This window comes from Anas platyrhynchos, chromosome 18, assembly GCF_047663525.1.
Source record: "Anas platyrhynchos isolate ZD024472 breed Pekin duck chromosome 18, IASCAAS_PekinDuck_T2T, whole genome shotgun sequence".
Classification (NCBI taxonomy): domain Eukaryota; kingdom Metazoa; phylum Chordata; class Aves; order Anseriformes; family Anatidae; genus Anas; species Anas platyrhynchos.
In genome coordinates this window covers 3,324,843-3,345,242 of record NC_092604.1, presented here as the reverse complement: position 1 = coordinate 3,345,242, position 20,400 = coordinate 3,324,843, and the positions used below count along the sequence as shown (strand labels likewise).

At 49.7% G+C, this 20,400-nt stretch overlaps 1 protein-coding gene across 34 annotated transcripts in view; it reads left to right on the top strand.

The window, feature by feature from the left end:
• The window catches only part of EXD3 (exonuclease 3'-5' domain containing 3), a 296,729-nt gene that overhangs the window by 211,234 nt on the left and 65,095 nt on the right, over window positions 1-20,400 (top strand). Inside the window, exon 19 of one of the 34 annotated variants that reach the window (XM_072025490.1) lies at window positions 18,716-18,988. The exons of 32 other annotated variants lie outside the window; for them this stretch is intronic. In XM_072025490.1, the coding sequence (XP_071881591.1) occupies window positions 18,716-18,973 (258 nt within the window). In that variant the 3' untranslated portion in view covers window positions 18,974-18,988. Of the gene's footprint in view, window positions 1-14,204; window positions 14,466-18,715; window positions 18,989-20,400 lie in introns of those variants that run through there. One more of the 34 variants, XM_072025500.1, reaches the window with a different exon arrangement.

Here is a 20,400-nt window from a genome sequence, read left to right as displayed (position 1 = left end):
AAGTTCCTGTGCCGAACAGTTTCCTCCTTGTTGCAACACGCACACGCTTGCCTTAGGATTTGCATGTCTGAATCCTTGCTCACACCGTGGTGAGGTGCGGCTCCATGGGTCCCGCTGGAGCTGGAGGGGGACGCGGGAGCACGCTGTAGGGGAGCAATGCAAGACCAGGAGAGCATATGCCTGGATCGCTGGGCGGAGGGAGGACATTGCACTGCCTTTGGTGGGAAAATGAGTGTCAACACCTGTTTCAGTCTATGTGCTTGGACTCCTGACCCACAGTAAATTCTGTCCCTGGACATCAGTCCTGTACTAGCCTCTTGTCTGGAAAATGTTTCTTGACAGGAGCAGTAAGTAGAGCTGGACCGTCCTGTGGCAGTGCTGGGGGAACCTGCAGTACTTTAAGCTTCTTGCTCCTTTCACACCATTTGTGCCTCTGTTTATGGGCACTGGGGCAGGGGGAGCCCTGACAAAGCACAGCTGCTGAGGAGCATCACTAGCAAGTGCCCAGCCACGTGTTCTGCTGGGTGTTTGAAGCAGGAGCTGAGGTTCCCTTCATGTCAGCCGTGTGGTGATCCCAGTTGATGTCTGGCAAGTTGAAATTCCCCATAAGGGCAAGGGGAGTTGATCTCGAGGCATCTGCAAAGAACAATTCATCGGCATTGTCGTCCTGGCCGGGTGGTCTGTAATAGACTCCCACTGTGACATCCCCTTTATTTGTTCACCCCTTAATCCTTACCAAAGGCTCTCAACTTTGACATCGCCAACTTGCAGTTCCACACAGTCCAGCCCATGCTTCAGGTACATCACCGCCCCACCACCTCACCTACCCTGCCTGTCCCTCCTGAAGAGCCTGTGACCATCTATTGCAGCACAGCAGCCACAGGACTTATCCCACCAGGTTTCGCTTATGCCCATGGTGTCGTAGCTGTGGGACTGGGACAAGACTTCTAACTCATCCATTTTATTCCTCATACTGCATGCATTTGTGTAGAAGCACTTCAAATACACTTCCCTCCACGCAGCATCTTGTGGAGCCAACCAAAGGACCTCACTGGCACACACCTGATTCTAGGGCATCATCCCTTAGCTCATCACCGGCGTGCCTGGTTTTATCCCCTTCCCCCTTCGACTCTAGTATAAAGCCCTGTCTATCAGCCCTGCCAACTCCTGTGCCAAAATCCTTACCCTTGTCTGAGAGAGGTGCATCCCATCTGGTACCAGCAGGCCTGGTGTCACGTAGACCTTCCCATGATTGAAGAACCCAAAGTTCTGCTGGTTGCACCAGTCCCAGAACCACCTGTTAATGTGATGAGACTGCTTGTCAGCATTGATCCCCCCCTATCAGGACAGAGGCAAACACAACATGTGCCCTTGATCCTTTAAGTAGTCGCCCCAAAGCCCTAAAGTCCCTTTTGATCACTCTCGGACTTCTCAATGCCACCTCGTCATTACCAGCCTCATACCAGTAGCGGGTAGTGGTGGGCCATACCAGGCGTTTGACTTTCTTAGCGAAGTCTCTCACCCAAGCCTCGGGGAGGCAACAGACTTCCCTGTCATTTGGGTCCAGTCAGCGTATCAGGCCCTCTGTCCCTTTCAGAAGGGAGTCCCCCTTCTGTCTTTCTTGACAGATGATGTAGCAATACTGGGGGTAGGTTGTCTTGCCTTAGGCACCCTCTCCAACTGGGACAGGCTTTTCTCTATATCGTTGTTTTAACTGTCATGATCTAGAGCTTTATACCTGTTATATAAGAGTAGACGGGAAGGTGAGGTGGGCAGGGACAGGGCTTGCCTACGACCCCGAACAGGAACCTGCCTCCATTCCCCCCCGTGGCCTAGGTCCCTTCTTATTGCCTGGCAGGATGAGGGAACTTTTGTCGTCCGCATGGCAGGAGACACTTGTGCTGTGGCAGGCTCGTGAGTCTGTCTCAGAGAGGGTAGAGCACACCTCCACCAGTCAATTTCCCTCTCTGACTCCCTGATGCTCCTGAACCTGCTCACCTCCTCCCAAAGCTCCGCTACCTGGCTGAGCAGCTCTTCTACCTGGGCACACCTCCCACAGGCATACCCCTCGCTGCTGCTGTCGGATACCTACAGGAGGCTCGGGCACACCCTGCAGCCCAAGACCTGAACGGTGGTGTGTTTCCCTGAGCCCTCCATCTGAGTAGCCACATCGGTGACTGTGGCTGGAGAGGCCACAAGAGATGCAGAGGCCATGGTTTTCTGCCTGGTAGATACCATGGCCAGGCTCTTCGCGATCAGGTTACAAGTACGGATGGGAAAGACCACTGCGGAGGAGCGGCGAGGGGCCCTACCTGCTCGCCCTGCCTGTGTGAACTGAGATGGTCAGTGATGAAGGGACACTCACTGGCTGCTCTGGATGAGCCCTTCCAGCCCAATACTCACTGGTCTGGCCAACAAGAAACTGGCGTGGCAGCCAGTTTCTGTAGCCCAGCAAGAGGCTGGTGTGAGGCTGGGAGGCAAGAGGGGAGCAAACAGGAGTTATGTGTAGGGGAAACCGCTGTTGGAGCTGTTCCTTTGTGAGCAGGAGATGGGCAGAGTGCTCCTTCCTGGTGTGGTGAGGGCTGGCATTGCCCCAGTGTCTGGGAAGCCCTTGGGACACGTGCCTGCTGATGAGGACGAGCCCTTAGGAAGTGAAGTCCTTCCAGCACTGTCTCTCACTGCCCTGCTCTTGGCTGCAGTGGGGGTTTGGAAACTCTCCCGCAGCTTGACACCCCCTTCCCCAGTGGCTGTCAATCACAAGGGGCCATCAGGAGCCTCTTTATCTCAGAGCACCTCACATCGGGTTGCACCCCAGTCCTGCCATGAGCAGGGAGGCTGTCATATGTGGGGTGGGGGTGGAGAACCAGCTTTCTGGCTTCACTAACTTTGTAAATAGAAGGAAGTAGGAGAGACGCGAAATCTCTGATTATCTTCCAAGGGGACTCCCATCCCCTCCAAGGCATGTCTCAACTTCCCAGCCAAGACTGGAGCCATTCCAAGAGCTGCAATGTTTCTCGTCCTATTTTAAAGCACTTTGCTCCTCTCAGTACAAACCTTCTAAGGTAGCAATGCCCTGAGCCCTGGTGCAGAAGCAGACTGTAGCCAGAGCACGCAGCTGACTCACGGGATCCCATCTCTCTTCCTGCTGCAGGGGAGACCTGTTCCAGGCAGAGCATTTGCAAAGGTGCTCCAGAGGAGCGACTTGATGTGGAACTACAGGTTTGGAGTTCTGCTCCTGGTTGTCTCTGGCATCTGTGAGCCAGGCATGTGGGCAGGACCCTCTGGCAGTGCTGCTGCTGCACAGCAGGTCTTTGTGGTGACCAGGGCACTCTTCCTCCAGCAAGGCACACTAATGCAGAGATGTTTCCCAGGTCACGTTCCTAGGGTTTTCCTCCTCCCACCTACATCTTTCCTCCAATTTTGTGGATATTTGTGGGTTTGCACCAATGGCACTCTGTGCTGCGCAGCTCAGCAGAGCCCTTCATGGCTTTGGGGAGTATCTGAAAGGAGAGACCTAAAAGCTGTCATTATCAACTTTTGCTTGATTACAAGAATCTCACCTGGTCCCTGGGGGCACACTAGGCTATCTGGAGTGGATGCAGGCACCTGCCCAAATTACTCGTCTAATTTCTGGTATGGACCCTGCAGTGCAGTGGGCAAAAGGCATGCAGGGCTATGGCAGCACCCCCTTGGTGCTGCCAACCAGCACATTCTGAGCATTGTTCTCTGCAGCAGGACACCACCACCCACCCACTAGGTCCACAGTGGGGTTAACCTCTCCTGCTCCCCTGGCCAAACACAAACAGGATGGCCCATGGCCTTGCAACCAGGAAGGCTGTGAGTCAACAGCAGATCCCCCCTGCTGACAGAAAGCCCTGTTGGTTTCCCGTGGTGGTAAGGTAGGGACTTGAGAATCTGTGGGAGCAGGAATTGGGTTATGGAGTTGGTGGGTAGGAGGAAGGGATGCTGTTGAAGTAGATCAGGGAGTCCACAGGCAATGGAGGAAAGACCAGTACTAGGAAGAGATTTTAAATTGGATAGAAAAGCAAACAAGTCTGAAAGTAAGGCTGAAGGCAACCTTGTCAAGGTTATTAAAGGAAATGGCAAAAGACGGGTTGTGCAACGATTGGAAACTTTCCAGCCATATAAATGGAAAGGGAAGCAGGAAAGAAAAAGTGAGGCTGGTATGCACTGAGGATGGGACAGATATTAAAGATAATCTAAGTATAGTCTGGAAATAAAATGAACTCTTTGCCCTGTTTTTTTGGTAGCAATGGAGATGCTGGCTGAGGGGGCAGATGCAGGATGACTCATGCTGTGTATGGGGATGGGAAATGCCACAACTGAAAGGGAAGCAGCAGTCAAGGATTCTTGAGCATGCAAGCAGGTAGGACCAGTTAGCTTCTGCACTAGAAATCAGAAAGGACTGGCACAAAGCTGAAGTCATGGAAGAAGTTTTTGTAATAAATCTGTCAAACCACAGGTGTTGGATGGTTTGGCTGGAGAACAGCAAATAGAGGTCTATTTATCAGGGTAGGGAGAATGTGTTCTTGGCACGTAGGCGGCTATTAGTCTGAATCTATTAGTATGCAAACCCTTAGAATAAACATTAAAATAGAGAATAATTAAGAACATGGATAAGATGAGATACGGATTTTCTGAAAGTAAATGATGCCAGGGTAGATAAAAAACCTGATCTTCTTGACAAAGAAGACAGGATATATCCAAATTGTCTAGTCTTCAGTAAAGGAGCAGGAAGGTGCTGGGCTACAAGGACTGTGCTAGATGGATTTCTCAAAAGTCAGCCTTGGAAATGATGTTGTTTCATATTTTTCTTAATGGCCTTGGCACAAAACATAGAAATTGCTAATGAAATTTAGTAATTACCCGTAATTGGGAATCATTATCAAAACAAAGGAGCTAGGGAAAATTGTGCACAGTGAACTGGATGCCCTTCAGGATAAGAAAAAAATAGCGGAGTGATGTTCAGAGGGATGCATCTGCTGCACATGAGGAGCTGACATTCACCTAGAATCTCACAAACCTAACGTTGTGAAAGGCCTCAGTGTGTTAGCAAGCCACTGAGTCACTGAAAAGGGAGCAGAGGAAGGCTGAGAGGGGACAGAGCGCTTATCAAAGCTGCTGGAAGGGCAGCGCTGTCACATGGAGCCCTCTGAGTCCTCTGATCTCACAGGAGTGACACAGAAGAAGGTGTGCATGGAGGAGCGGGACGTGCTCTGGAGAAGATCAGACAGTAATGGTAGAAGCACTGCATGATTTTGTGTGATGCATGGTTAGATTTGGAGTCTGTCACAGACTGTAGAAACCAAATACAGAGATCGAAGAGGATCTCTGAACACAGAGAATAGAGAGATCCTGCTTTTGGTGTGGGATGTTGTGACTTGTGCCGTCTGCATCCCCCAGTGTCCTGAACTTGTTTGGTCTTGAAGCCTGGGGAGGACTCACTCTTTCATGCCTGTTCTTATTGCCTTCTCACAGGATGTGATTTCATGGGATGACCTGGCTAATTTTAACACGTCACTGCTGCCAAAAGGTGGTCCTGCTCCACCCAGCTCTCCATGGGGAGCTCTGATGAGCTCGAGCAGCTGCTGAGGCTACCAAATAGGAAGAAGAAGCCACTTCATTGCACGGCTGTGGCAGAAAGCAAACGTTGACACAAAAAAATTTGGGGGGGGGGTGGACGTGGGGGGGTTATTTCCACCTTTGCAAGCCAAATGGCTCCCATGAGATCTGAGGCTGGGCCAGGACTAGCCCAAGGGTGTGAGCAGGCACTGAGAAGGGGGTGCAGGGCCGAGACCTCTGAGGGGTCCCCTCTCAGCTGCAGGCAGCTTAGACGCTCACAGCCCTGCCATGAACCTGGGCGCTGAGCTGCAGTGGCTGGTTGGCATGCAGAGCAGGCCACTGGCCCAGCAGGCCTGAGCTCTGCTTTGCGCAGCTCGGTGAGGGGGTTGTTCCTTGCAGTAATAGTTCCTCCTGGTTCCTGGCCCCGCAGATGAAGTCAGATGAGAGCTGTGGAGAAATCTGAAGGCAGGTCAGGGACATGATGATGCCGCCTCACAAGAGAAGACCTAAAAGAGCCTGGCATGGTAAGCTTAGGTGTGGGGCTGGCTGAGAGGCTTCCACAACTCTTGCTGGGTGCAGTGTGCACATAGGAGGGAGGAGAGACCTAGAGCTGAGACACAAGGGTGGTACAGGAGCAAAGGTGTGACATGCCAGGAGTGAAACCATGCTAGAAATGAGAAGGAGGCTCTGAATCCCCCAAAAAACAGGTCACATGCTTGTAAACCTGTGGTTTCACCCTTGCATGTGCTCCTTACATGCATGTAAACACCAGGGTTTTGTTGTCTGTGTCCTGCTCTACAATTATATTTCCCAGTTATCACAGAATCACAGAACCACAGAATTTCTAGGTTGGAAGAGACCTCAAGATCATCAAGTCCAACCTCTGACCTAACGCTAACAGTCCCCACTAAACCATATCCCTAAGCTCTACATCTAAACGTCTTTTGAAGACCTCCAGGGATGGTGACTCCACCACCTCCCTGGGCAGCCCGTTCCAGTGTCTAACAACCCTTTCAGTAAAGAAGTTCTTCCTAACATCCAACCTAAAACTCCCCTGGCGCAACTTTAGCCCATTCCCCCTCGTCCTGTCACCAGGCACGTGGGAGAACAAACCAACCCCCACCTCACTACAGCCTCCTTTAAGGTATCTGTAGAGGGCAATAAGGTTGCCCCTGAGCCCCCTTTTCTCTTCTGAACAACCCCAGGTGCAGCCTATCCAGATCCTCCTGCAGAGCCTTCTACCCTCAAGCAGATCGACACACGCGCATAGCTTGGTGTCATCTGCAAACTTACTGAGGGTGCACTCAATGCCCTCGTCCAGATCATCAATGAAGATATTAAAGAGGACCGGCCCCAGCACCAAGCCCAGGGGAACACCACTAGTAACCGGCCTCCAACTGGATTTGACTCCATTTACCACTTATGTGCAGTTATGCTTCACTGCAGATAGTAATACTCCAACCCTAAAAAAATCCCTCCTGGATTTTTGCTGTTTCCACCATTTGCCATAGATCTGTTGCTATTTGCACCATTTGCCGTAGAGTCCCTTCCAGATATTGGCACTGGCAGAGTGTGACAGAAAATGATGATTTGAGCACGGTCCTTTCTTTTTTCTAATAATCCCATGATACGGTATTTTGTGTTGCAACACAAAGGATCACCTGAGGCAGTAGCGTGGTGAGAAATAAGCCTATTAAAATGTTCAAGCTTACTTAACTCTCAGACAACATCAGAGGATAACTGGTAAGTTTTTAGCCAAGTCTGTGAGTCATATTGTCCTGCACAATTGTCACAGCTCGGCTCATCTGTTCAGCTGGAGCAGCTTTGATGCAATTACGGGGAGAGCCACTTTGAGCAAACTATGAGGCATCTTGCTCAGAGCAGTGAAAAACGTGCACACAGGTTATTGGTCAGCATTATCAAGTCACTGAAGCCCAGCACCTGAAATTTAAAAATATAAAATAAAATTTAAAAAAACTTCGAATAATTGAGATGGGATCATCTCAGTCAGGAAAGCTTGTCTTGCTGATGATACTTTCATCTATGCAAAGCTTTAAAAAAAAAAAAAATATTATTTTATGTAAACAAAATGTGATATCAGTACCATTTGGGTCATCTCCTATCTCAGGTACTGGCAGAAAGCCTTCAGCCTTCCCTTGTCAAACACTGGGAAAATGGTCCATTCATCGCCAGCCACTGTCAAGTGTTTCTGCAATCTGTTCCTGTTTAAGCAGCATGGTATCAAGGGGATAATTGCTCTTTGGAATTGATCCCAGAAGAAAAATCATTCAGTTCATTCTTATCAGGTCCTTTCTTGCAGGACGAGATACCCACAAGACTTATCTCCCTCTTCAGTGCTGGCCTCTAATTACTATTTAAACAGCTCATTAGAAAACCTTCATTTAAGTGTTATAGTTGAATCTGGAAATAAATTACAAATCATGCTGTGGTAAAGCACTGCCCTCCTACAAGCAGGTGGGGGCAACACTTGCAGCCCCAGGGCTGCCCGAGCAGGGCACAACACTCAGCTCCTCGCAGTGCCACCGGCAGCAAGGGCTGGTGGAGGAGCTCACTGCAGCACACACTGGGCCTGGGGAACGTGGCTCGTCCTGGCACCAACCTGCCTGCCAACTGTCCTGGGCACATCATGGCATTGCTCCAGCTCTGCTGGAAGCCTACCAGGAACAGAGCTGCATGCTCAGCCCACCGCAATGCCCAGCACAGGATCTCCACAGCTGTGGAGCATTGCAAAGTTATGATTACAGCCTAGAGAAAATGAGAGACCATAGCAATCCCATTTTAAAGAAAAAAAATGCATACGTGGGAAATATTTTTATATGAATTGACTTGCTGGTGAAACATTCGTGTGTGTGGGCCTAAGGTCTGCTCTGTCTCTGCAGAGCATGGAAAGTGGGGTCAGTGTCAACACAGATTCCCCCCACAGACATGCTGCAGGTCTGGCCAGGCTGGCTCTTGCTTAGCTGGCACTAAAATAAGTTGGGGAAGGAATGGACATGAAGGCTCTTTACTTCCCTATGTCCTGGCTCCCTGACAGTTTCAGCCCCAGAGGAGTCACTTTTTGGCATTAATCTTTTGCTGGGTTTTTCAGCAGGAAAACCACAAATGTTTAATAAAAATCATTGTGAAAAGCATGCCAGGCAGCACCCAGTGAAGTGTGCATGTGTGCCCTTTGGGCTGGCGTGCATGCTTTGCAGAAGTGGGGCCTGTAAATATTTTCTTGACATTTAGGAAGTTTAGAGAAGTGCTTGTTACTTCGCTGCCAACTTGATGACCATAGCACGAAAAGCACCGATGTGTGTGGCTCCCTCCTGAGAGCAGCACTGTGGGGTGTTCTTCACCATGCAGCATGGCTTTGGGGTTTGGGGGAGTTGTACTGATCTAGAAAAGGGAGAAGCTGCATCTGGGGTGGGGTCTGGATACTTCTCCCTTCCTGCCGCTGTTGCCCTCTCTGCGATTTGGGGTGATGCAGGAATGTGACATCCAATTTGCTCTTCCCCAGCGTTGGCTGTGGAGCTGCTCGCAGAGCTTTGGACGTGGGCACCCTGTCTCTGGGTAGCAAGTATGGTTCGGGACACTTTCAGGTGTCCCTGGATGGCTTGGCTGTCTTTCAGTGAACCAGCAGAAAATGGAAAAAGCCCGTGTCCCATCTGTGAGTCAATCCAGCATCACATTGCCCAAAGAAAAGCTAGAGATGTCAGAGGTTACGGGCAACACGAGCCTTAAGATAGGCACTGACTCTTACAAGTCCCAGCATCTGAAAAGAATCCCTTTGCACTCAAGAACATTTTTTTTTCTCTTCCACTTTGTGAATCTAAAACTGCACTTTTGTGTAGTTACTGAAAACTCTGAAATGCATAACACCTCTCTGTACCCCAAACCCAGTAATGTGGTTGTAACCTGCTGTGCCTTCAGGGAGCCCGCGGTGGAAACTGCTTAAGCTGCTGTAGCTGGCTCCATGCTAATCACTGTGTGGTTATGTGGCTATACTGCTGAGCTTCCTATATCAGGGGGTAAAGCAGAAACCAGATGTAAACTCGTATGTACAAACATCTCCAAAGTCTCATTTCAGTAGTGCAGGATCATTTGTCTGGGTGTCACTCTGCTCTGTATTCACTGCACTTTTTGTGCCTGAGCAGTAAGCAGAAACAGAGCTGCAGGAGTTGTAGGGAAGAAGAGCACACAGCCTGGAGAGGAGCAAATTGGAGACATTTTCAAGATAAGACAGTGCTTGTGGGACTGCAGGATTTTTTTTTCGTTGTGGATTATAACTGCTTAAAAGTATTAATTTTGTCTTCTGACATCAAATAGTGGCTATCATACCATTGAGTACCACCACCATGTATCTTGCTGCAGAGTCGAGGGAAGGTAGGCAGGTCTGAAAGTATCACGTTAAATCCTCTTACCAGCTTGGTGAGGGATTTATGTGTTTAGCAATTTCTGGTACAGTTTTAATGGAGCAGTTCTATGTTGCGGGGTCCTTTGAGGCTGAGAGTGAAAAACTGGATGTAAAGCAATACTGAAGCCTTGTCAGAACTGATTGTCACTCATCTGGCTTTGCTGGGCAAGAGGGCAGTTCCTAAAAGGGCACTTGGGAGTTGCTGTCTAAGGTTTGGTACAGGTGGTTCAGCTGGCCTCTGTCAGCCCTGCCTCTGGCAAAGCTGCATTGCCTACAGCAGCGGCGCCAAGCAATGTGTGCAGGGCCTGGCCCTACCTCCCGTTATTGGGGCCTGGGACAATTAAATGACGGCTTAGGTGCATCCCCTCTTTGTCATCTGACTGTGGTGTAGGCATGCCCTCTACTTTTCCAGGTGTTTCCCTTTCAGGCATATCCCAACAAGTATATTAATGATGGAAACTCTTGTGGACCCAGCAGTTTTGAGAAACTCTCAGGTCTCTATACTTTGATTCTCGGTATTAATGTTTTCTTTCTCTTTTAACCAGAAGAATGGGGACAGCAGAGTCCTCCCCATCACACGGAGCTGTAAAGCATCACATGTAGGCAACTGTTGGCTTTTTCTCTTTTCCCACTTCTTCCTGCTTGTTCCTTATACACATACCTTACAGTTTCTTTTTCTCTCACTCTGTTTCAATGCCTCCTAAACTCGGCCATTGTCACTGCTGCAGCTTTCTGTACTTGGTTGGCACTTTTGGTATCTGATTAGGGCAATAACCATGACATAGCACTGGCTGTGTGTTGAACAGAGCAGTAGGCAGTTGCGGAAGCGAACAATGACAAATGATTAATGCATGAGTTGAGTGAAGGGCCTGCATTTGATGGAGACCCCAGCTGGGGGGGATGGGGAGGGAACCTGGCTGGCATGGGGAGGTGGGATGCAGTTCTCATCTGGTGGGTGACCAAAGAGCCAAGTGTGACTGACCCAAATTGCCAGTGGTTTGAACTCCTGTAGCTCTCTGAATTCAGGAAAAGTTCCCCATGCATGGCATGTGTCTGCCCAAGTAGCTTTTGAGGGAAGGACCTTTTGGTCCCACACCAGTCCCCGTGACCTGGTGCTACGGTTTGCAGTCCTGTGGCACTGAGGAAGCAGTGTGGGAAGGGCAGGGCAGGAGGGCAGCATGTTTCTAAAAGGGCACAGGCTGCACTGCTCAGTGTAGCTGGAAATCACCTCCGGTCTTTTCAGGGGTGCAGACTAGGCACGCTCGTTCATGACTAAAGCTGTTCACTACACTGCAGAAAAAATAGCTGGGGTTTTCATGAGGTGCTGCCTTTCTCAAGAGGTTGGCAAGGAGCTCCTCTGATGCAGCCGGCCGTGCACCCCGTCAGGTCCTCAGAAGGATCCAGGAGACATGACTCTGGAGTGAGGGGTCAGAGCCTGTCAGAAGCCAGCACACTTAAAGTTGAGGTGCCAGAAGCGGTGGCTCTGCATGGCAGGAGGTAGCTGGGTGAGAGCAGAAACCATGCTGCACAAGCGCAAGCCCCACACTGGAACCCTGTGCATCAGCACTCTCAGGGTGACAGCCCCTGTGGCGGGGACTGTCCCTGAAAGCCTGCACCGAGGGCCAGGTCACTGTGAGGCCATCCAAACCCTGCCTCTGAAACATGCTTACTGTCTGAAACTGGCTTCCGACACCACCTCTGGTTCTTGCTTCATAAAAACGTATTTTGTCCAAAATTGTACTCCCCTGCTTCATTCACCAAGCCAAGAAACAAAATTCTTTCAAATGTTGTATTTCATCAAAATTCTTTAATGAAAACTAGTTTTTAAAATCAAAACATTTTGAACAGAAATTATAATTTCTCCATTGTCAAAGTATCAAACCATAATTTCTCCAATATCCAAGTATCAAGCAGTGTAGTGCTACAGGATCAAAATGAAGCTGCAGCAAGCACCATGATTTCCTCAGTTGTGCTTGCTTTGCAGTCGCTTTCCGGGTACATCTCTTCCCAGGCCTTTTCCTGCATGCGTATATATTCTATTCTATGTATATATTCTGTTTGCTCTGTTAACAAATCATGAGGAAGCAGTAGGAGCTCAGACCCACAGCTCTTTCTCTTCCATTGAACTTTTCTCTGTTATTCTTGGGGAAGCTGAGCAGGGGTCAAGCCCAGCTAGGGAAATGAGGTCTGGGGCTATGGAAAACTCGGACCCCAGCGCCACCTCCTATTATATAGATATAAATGGAATGGAAAATTATTTCGAATAAAAGTGCACTGCCCTCTGAGAAATGTTCTCACAGAACCGCCTCTGAGAGTGTCTTAACTCTTTATCAGAGCACGGGGCTGTGCCGGGGGGAGGACTTCCCTGATGCAGTGCAGCCAGCACAGGCTGAGTGCAAGGGACGTGCCTGCAGCCAGCACCCAGCGGGGCGGCCAAGTGGCCATGCTGCTTTCCAGGCACAGCAGGAGGGCGATTCTCTTCTCCTTCCCTCTTCCCTCTTGCAGGTGGTGAAGCTGCATCAGCATCACCTGCTGACCCAGCCAGCACTGCGCCGGGTTTGGGCTTCTCCTCCTCCAAGGGCTGCGGAAGCAGTGCAGGCACAACCTGAGCACACCCAGCACCACCCAAATTTTTGAGACCACCACAGTCAGCAGCATGGTGCTAGACTCACACAGCAAGGCAGCAGCAGGGACATGCACCAGCCGTTCTCTGTCTGTCCCCACTTCAACACCAGCCCATTTGCATCTCTCTGCATGCAAAGCGCTCATCCTCATGGGCAGAAATAGAAGCAGAGGAGATCCCGTCCTGCAGCGCCTGGCCCTGCCGCATGCTGCAGATAGGAGGCAAACAGGCGAGGGGAGTGGCGTGAGTGGTGGCTGAGTGACAGAGTGCAAAGAACAGGGGGAGGCAGGGGAAGGAGCAAAGCCATTGTGACACTGCAGCTCCTGGTCACGAGCCTGGCCTCCTTTGTCACTTGTCACTGGCAGCCCCATCACCTCCCTCTCCACTAGCAGCAAGGCAGCTAAGTGCCAGCAAGCAGGAGGAAAGGCTGCGCTGGGCGCTCACGTGCTGCTGGGAGAGCTCCTGGAAAAGAGGAGATGGCAGAGCTGGTCGGCATCTGCAGCCAGCCCTGGTGGCTTTCTTCAGCCCAGCAGCAGAGCTGGAAGCAGCAGCGAGCCTCCCACCTGCGGGGCTGGAAAGCCGGGCACAGGTTCGCAGCGGGTTGCTCCGAGCAATTCACCACTCCACTCAGTTTTCCTCCCCATCTACACAGCCAGGCTCCAATTCTCCTGCTGCATCCCAGCACCTCCTAAAAGTCAGAGCTTTCTTTTCCCCCTTCTCATTTCGGTGTTGAAACACAGCTGCATTGTTTTCTGGTCATAACTGCACCACCTGCACAGGCAGAGAGTCCTGTAATTACAGGCTGGGTTGCAGGATGTGAGTTGGAACAAAAGTCAACAAGCTTGTACGAACACGTGCACAATAAGGCAACTGGGCAGAAATTTTATTTGCTTTTTAAGGAAAAATTTTGAAACAGCCATTTAAGGACTTCCTCAAAGGCAGAAAGCAAAAATCTAATGGGCCATTTTTGCAAGGCCTTGTGGCAAAATACCAAATCCTAATTCAGTAGCCGAAAAGAAACTGGCTTGGTTCATTAAAAATAATTAAAAAAAATAGTAAGTACCCAAATATAACACTGTGACAAAAAACAGACACTGGAGACTGGTCAAGAGTGAGTCCCATGTCCATTTTCCTGTGCATCTAAGTGACCTGCTGGATAAGGGAAGGAAACACATGACACATTCCTGAGCTTACAAACACACTTATGCAGATTCCTGCGCTGTAGTTGAAATGTGCTGTGCCAGGTTTTTGGATGAGCGGACAGCAAAGCTTCCCATGGAGGCATTTAAGGACAATACTCTTCAGCCTCTCTTCATCAGGTGACATGTCTTAGGTGTGCCCTGTGCTTTGGAGACCTGCAGGTTGTCTTCCGCTTCTTGTGTCTCCTGTGCCCTCTGATGACAGAGTTAGGAATGCACCTGCTAAGGGTTGCGTATCATTCACATTTTGAGAAGAGACGTCATGGAAGGAACAGCCAAAATGCGCTAAAAGCCTTCCAGTCTCTAATTCCTCTAAAAGACAGAAATGACAGGGCTCCGGGTTTTGGCTACAACTGCTTTATTTGTGTATGTCTTATTTCAGTTCTGAAGAGGACAGATGTCAGGCATGAGCTGGTCTGCAGGTTCGGGGTGCTGTTCAGCTGAAAGTAATGAAGAGAGACTTCCTGAGCTCCCTACAGTAGAAAGACAGAGAGGGTGTTATGTCCTTCATCTGTATGTTTCTGTGTTTACATACTGCTGTAATTGTTATTAAATTTCACCAAGTACTTATGAGTTTTAATGAACTGATGTACTAAAAAATGCTAATACTAATGTTAAAAAAATAAAAATGATCTAGTCAATAGAGTGCCTGTAACAGTTCCCTACACAGCCTCTTTCTCCTCCATGCAGTATGGAAATTTTCAGACAATAAAATGCAGAGGGTAAAATGGCAAGTTTCAGATGAGTTATTTAAGTCAAGGAAGGATCTTTAGAAAACTGCAGCCTTAGTAAAGCCAGCAAGATGTATGCAAGTGGGGCAAGCAAAATATAAGGTAGGATTTTATAAGCCACAAAGAGCTCATGGTCAGTGCTGCTGACACATGAGCAGAGAGACTGAAAAACCATCACCAAGCAGAATGTAGGGGAAGAATAGGAAGATAAGGATGTTTTAATAAAACAAAATGGTTTCTCAGCACTCTGCTAACCCACGAAGGACATGGCAAAAATACAATTCATTCAGACAAGAATTACGTAGGAGTCACTTCTGGGTTTATACATTTTACCTACTAAAGTCATGATTTGAGTGTAGAGCATTTGCAGTAGCTTCATGGGGGATACTGCCCGCTAATTCGACCTCACAATTTTAGCTGTCCTTGGGAGTGTACAAGAGAGGGCTGGGACCTGCCTCCTTGTGCAGTCCTGCTGACCGGCTCCTAGCATGGGCAGGCAGGAGGCTCGCACCAGCACTGCAGCCTCCAGTGAGATGTGGTGAGGAGCAGAGGACGTGTCCCTGCCGTGACCAGAGCCGATGAATGAGGCCGGCCCCGGGCCATGGGTGACTTCTGGCACCGGTGCCCATGGGGCTGCTCTTCCTCTCCCGCACCCAGCAGTGCCCAGTGTGCTGTCGGAGGTGGAAGGGAAGTGGTGGACGCCTGGGAATGGTTTTGCTGATAGGGGATTAGTCACTGTGGATTTTGGAGCAGGGCAAGCTGGGAATAGACAAGAGACTTTTCATTTGTGCACGGAGGAGGTTGCATGGCCCACGATAACAGCTGCCCAGCTGCTGCTCTGCTCTTGGGGCAGGTTTCGCTGTTGGCTATGGTCATCTTAGGGGCAAGATATTGTATTTTCCAGCCCTGTGCTGCCCACCAAGGCCCTGCTGTGGTTCTGATTGGATTTTGCTCCTTGCCAGTCCACCAGCAGTGGGGTTCAGTGAGTGTCCCAGGCTGCAGTTTTCTCCAGGGAAAGCTCAGCAGCGTATAACCTGCTCTTTGCTGGCCCTGACACAGACAGACGGAGATCAGAAAGCTCTGTCTTACATGGGAATACCAGACACAGGCCCTGCCTGGCACACTTCCTGCAGGCTCCTAGCCCATGTCACTCAAGGAAAGTAACACCACAGTGAAAATAAATGATGTTACCAGTGTGGTTATGATGAGGTTTTAACTGTCTGCTGTTGTGGGGTGGCCTTGTATGCTCTGACACAGCACCCACCCTAGAGCCTGTGTGGCTGCTCCAGGGATGCTCCATCACAGAAGCCAAGGTCCATCAGGACAGTGGTGTGGTGTCACCTCCCCTCAATTGCTGCCTAAGGGACAACTCAGGGCCACCTGCCTGCCATGCCTTCAAAGGCTGACCTTGGGCATTACAACAAAAAGCTTAAGTCAGGTGGAAGCAGGGCAGCCTCATGGTGAGGCTGGGCAGCAGGAGGCCAGCTTGCAGGTGGCCATCCCAGATCGGCATTTGGGTGATCCAAACAAGCACATTCTCCAGACCCCCATTTCCCCACCGCATGCTCTTCCTTCTGCACAGATCACAGGTCACAGAATGTTAGGGATTGAAAGGGACTTTGAAAGATCATCTTAGTCCAATCCCCCAGATGCCTTCAGAGAGCCTCCGAAGGGGTGACTGGCACCCATGGCCCCACAGTGGGACCCTCACCAAGGTTCATCTGTGGCCATCAGCACATGTCTCGGCTCAATGAGCCAGGTCCCCAGCACACAGGCTGTGTGCCACCACCAGCAGAACAGCACCCTGCTCTTCTCCCACGTGTCCTTGATGTGTGGCAGTTGGATGGACAGGCTCACAAGCACTGCTGGGAGAGCTTTTTTTCCCAGGCAGATTACGTAGCCTTTTTAGTTTCATCCCCCCCCCCCAACACACCCCCCTTCCTCTGTTATTTTGGTGCCTTTCCCCAAGGGAAACAAAGTTTGCTCAAATGCTGTTCCCACCAGAAAGGCAAAAGCTCCCCCCCCTTTTTCCTTCCTCTTTTGGGTTCATGGTAATGTGTCCCATGACAAAACAAGCACAAATCTGTGCACAAAGTGCTTTGCCTTTCTCCTTAAAGGGAGAGTCTTTCTCCAGGGCTGGCGCCTGGGGCCAAACTGCCATCATCCAGAGGTGCCTCTCTGATGGAAGGAAGGTCAACGCTGACTTTGTGTATGCAGTGAAAGCAGCCTGTGCTAAGACATGGGGAGCCATGCTGGTGGGTTGAAGTAGGTCTTGTAGATGGGTAATATGGAGTGGAGGTCATTGGTGTAGCCAAAAGAGCTGGGCTGGAGGTCTTGTGGCTTTGATTCAGCCAGCCATGGTGGAGAAGTCTCCATGAGAATGGGTCATTTATGCTCCTCTGCAGCCTACAGGGAGAAAAGGCCCCTCCTGGGACCCTAAAGCAAACATCCAAAGCGGAGCAGCTTTGGCACTCAGAATGCTCGTTTCTCTCTAGTGCATGTGGGAGTGATGGGTGAGGAGAGGTGCTCATCCCCCCACTGGAAAGGAAGATGTGACGGGTCCATATGTAGGCAAAGACCACCTCAGTCCAAACAGCCAGACAGGTTTGGTCACAAGAAGCATCCGTGGAGGTGGCAGTGGGAGCAGCCTGCAGCAGGAGCCTGCCCTGGCAGGGGAACCCCTCACACACCAACCACACACAAGCACATCCCTAGTGCCCTAGACCTGGGCTGCAGCAGCCAGAGCTCCTGGTGTCCAAGGTGGAGCTCAAACAGCAATTTTACCTGAAGCCAAGATCCTTGCATTGTGTCAGGGATCTTTCCAGCACAGACTTTCACCCAGTACAGCCTTCAACACCCATCGTTTTTATCAGTGGTTGGTTTGGCTCTGTTATAAGGGCTTTACTGGGAGAGGCTGATGCTGGTCCCCAGCTGAGTGCCCTGATGTGTCTCGGCACTGGCTGAGGCTGCCTCTCTGTCTCTGTTCCCACAGTCAGTGAGAGCTCTGGTGTGTCCCCACTGCAGCAGCGTTGGTAGCAGTGCTTGTGTGTGAATATGGGTCTTGTCCCACTAATCTGCCAAGACAGTTTTGTTGTTGGGTACATAAGACCTTCCCAGAAATCACTAGTCACCACTCACCTGCCTGCCATGTCAGAGAACATTTAAGTTACCTTTGATGTATGTGGCCACTATATCCACCTGTCCTACTGGGAGCAAAGTGTTTCTGCTCCGTGCAAAGTGCCCACCATCTGGGACCCTGCACGCCAAGCACCGTCACCAACACGTGCTCTGGGAGGACAACAACCTGCAGTTTTGCACAGACTGCTGCCCAGTGCTGATTCGCCAAATGCTACTCATGTATTAGAAAACTAACTGCAGATCTAGCAGAGATCAAGCCAGAAATGGGGGCCAAGCTGAGATGTGTGTAAGGCCAAGTGCAGAAAACCTGCTGGCATCATGCTTGTTCAGCATTTAGCACCGAAACACAGGCACAACTGAGGGTCTCCACAGAAGTAACCAAAACAGTGTGACTAACGTTTTTCCTTGTAAATGCTTTTTTTCAAGATTCCCTCTGCCCTTAGTTTTCTTTTAACAGCATTTAACAAATGTGATTTTAATACATCCCCTAAACAGAGAGGCTATAAATGTTTGTTTCCCGTACCAGCAATAAATGAATGGTGGGAGCCTGAGGAAAGAGAGGTGTTTCCTATTTTTGCAACTCAGTAATTTTTCATAATGAAACCTTGGCAGCTCACACTTGGAACCTGCTCCTGGGGTAAGGTATTTGAAAAGGAAGAAAAAAAAGAAAAATGAGAGAAAGAAAGCGTAAAGGCTAGCTTGTGATGAGAAAGACAAAGTGAAAATTTAATTTATATTTGCAGTTTGTTGGCTTTTTGTTTGTATGTTTGTTTGTTTAAAAAAAAAAGTTTCAAAGATGTTAAGATCAGACTGTTTGTTTGTTTCAAATGTTTGCAAGAAATACAAACCTCGGAAAAAGTAGGGAAGCTTATTCGGAGCATTCACACACAGAGGCTAGGTGGGCTCTCGATGGCCTGGGCGCAGGGTAGGGACTGTCCTCTGCAGCACCTCTGCAAGTGGTGGTGCCTGGGGAAGGGTCATAGCCTCTGGCAGCCTTCCCCTTTGGGTGTGTTTCCCTCCACAGAGCGTGAATGTAGTCGTGCTGCCAAGCCCAGGTGAAGATGTCCCCTCATGCAGCGAGAGCCAGCCTGTGCTCAGAGCCAGCCATCCACTTTCTATCAATACCAGTGGACCTTTTGGCTGGAGAACCACCCAGCCAAAAATGTTCACCTCCTGCCAGTCTGTGGAGGAGCCAAGTAGAGATGTGGTCCCGGTCTCGTGCTTACTGTCAGATACTCGGCTTCTGTTCCATAATGCTTCCAAGATGATGTTTCTGCCTTGAGAGGTACCTTCCTGGATGATGCACAAAGATTAATGACTTCCAGGTCCCAAAGGTGTGGATGTGGGAGTGAGAATGGTGGAGCGGAGAGAATACAGCTCTCCTGGCATAGGATCTGCAACAGCCTGGCTCATCCATCAGGAATGCTGTGATGGAGGGGACGTTCCAAGTGTAGTCAGCATGGGAAAATATTTTATCAAAGAAACTTGGAATAAAATAAAATTAAAATCTAAACATGAACACTTGACACAGTGCCACATGAGGGCTATTTTTAATTTCCTTCCTGATCGTTCCACTTGCTTTCATCATCGTCAACTCTTTCAATGGTGGAATTAGTCACCATGTATGAGATGAAGTAAACAGAGAGCCCGTAGTTTCCAAGTGAGCATCATCTTATCTCTCCTCGGGGAAATGAGAGCTGTGCCCATCGACTTGCCACCAGCCATGGGTGTCCTGGTGACACCTGGGACTGTGTGCTCAGCTGGGGACAGCACCATCGGGTTTATTTGGGACAGTGGCACCCAGGGGAAAGCTGGGGATGCTGGTGGGGCTGGCTGTGTCAAACCATGCTCCTATCTTTCTTGGAGGAAGGTGCCTTCTGTGTAGTCACCAGCTTAAATATAATCGGGAGGGGGGGTTAGAAAGAGGGAAAGAAGGCTTATGCTCTGTGCCCACTGCTCAATATTTTTATTCTGATTAGGTTTAGCTACACACTTAATAAGCTGGAGAAGCTCTTGCTGAGAGCTTTGCCCAACACAAGTACAGGCTTGATGTCCTGCTGGGGGCAGGTGTGGAGAGGAAGAAAAGCTGAGCGCCAAGTTTCAGCACAGGCAAACGCAAAACCAGATTTTCCCTGAGCACCAGGTCCCAAATTCACAAGCTGCCCTGCTGGGGAGCTGGAGGAGGACCCAGTGCCATCACACAGCCAGGAGCCACAGAGGTCAGTGCCTGTGGCACGGCGGTGTCCTAGAACCATCTGCACCACATCCTTTGAAAATGCTAGTTGCACTGTGTGTTTTCTTTCTAACTCTTTGGTTTCTCAATATACTTAACAAAAAGCAATACTAATTTCTTGAATTTCTAGTTGCGTAGCTATGTCTATGCTCACTGAATTCCTGGGGTGGGGGAAGAGGAAGATGTTATTTGGGTGATGCCATAGCTGGAAAATACTTGGCAATCTAAGTGGAGAAGTCACCCTGTTCACTGGTACACAGAGGAAGATCATTGTGATTATCCCTGTAACAATGCTGATCAATTACAGAGCACTTTCCATTTTGCAGAATGCAGCCCAGACTTCAGTTAATCTTGCTACTAATCCTTTGAACTGATCTCCTGGAGTTAATGGGAGTTATTTGAAAGCCTAAGGAGGAGTATGCACACTAATGGCTTTGGAGCTGGATTGGAGTAATACCTGTTCATTAGAGTGGCAC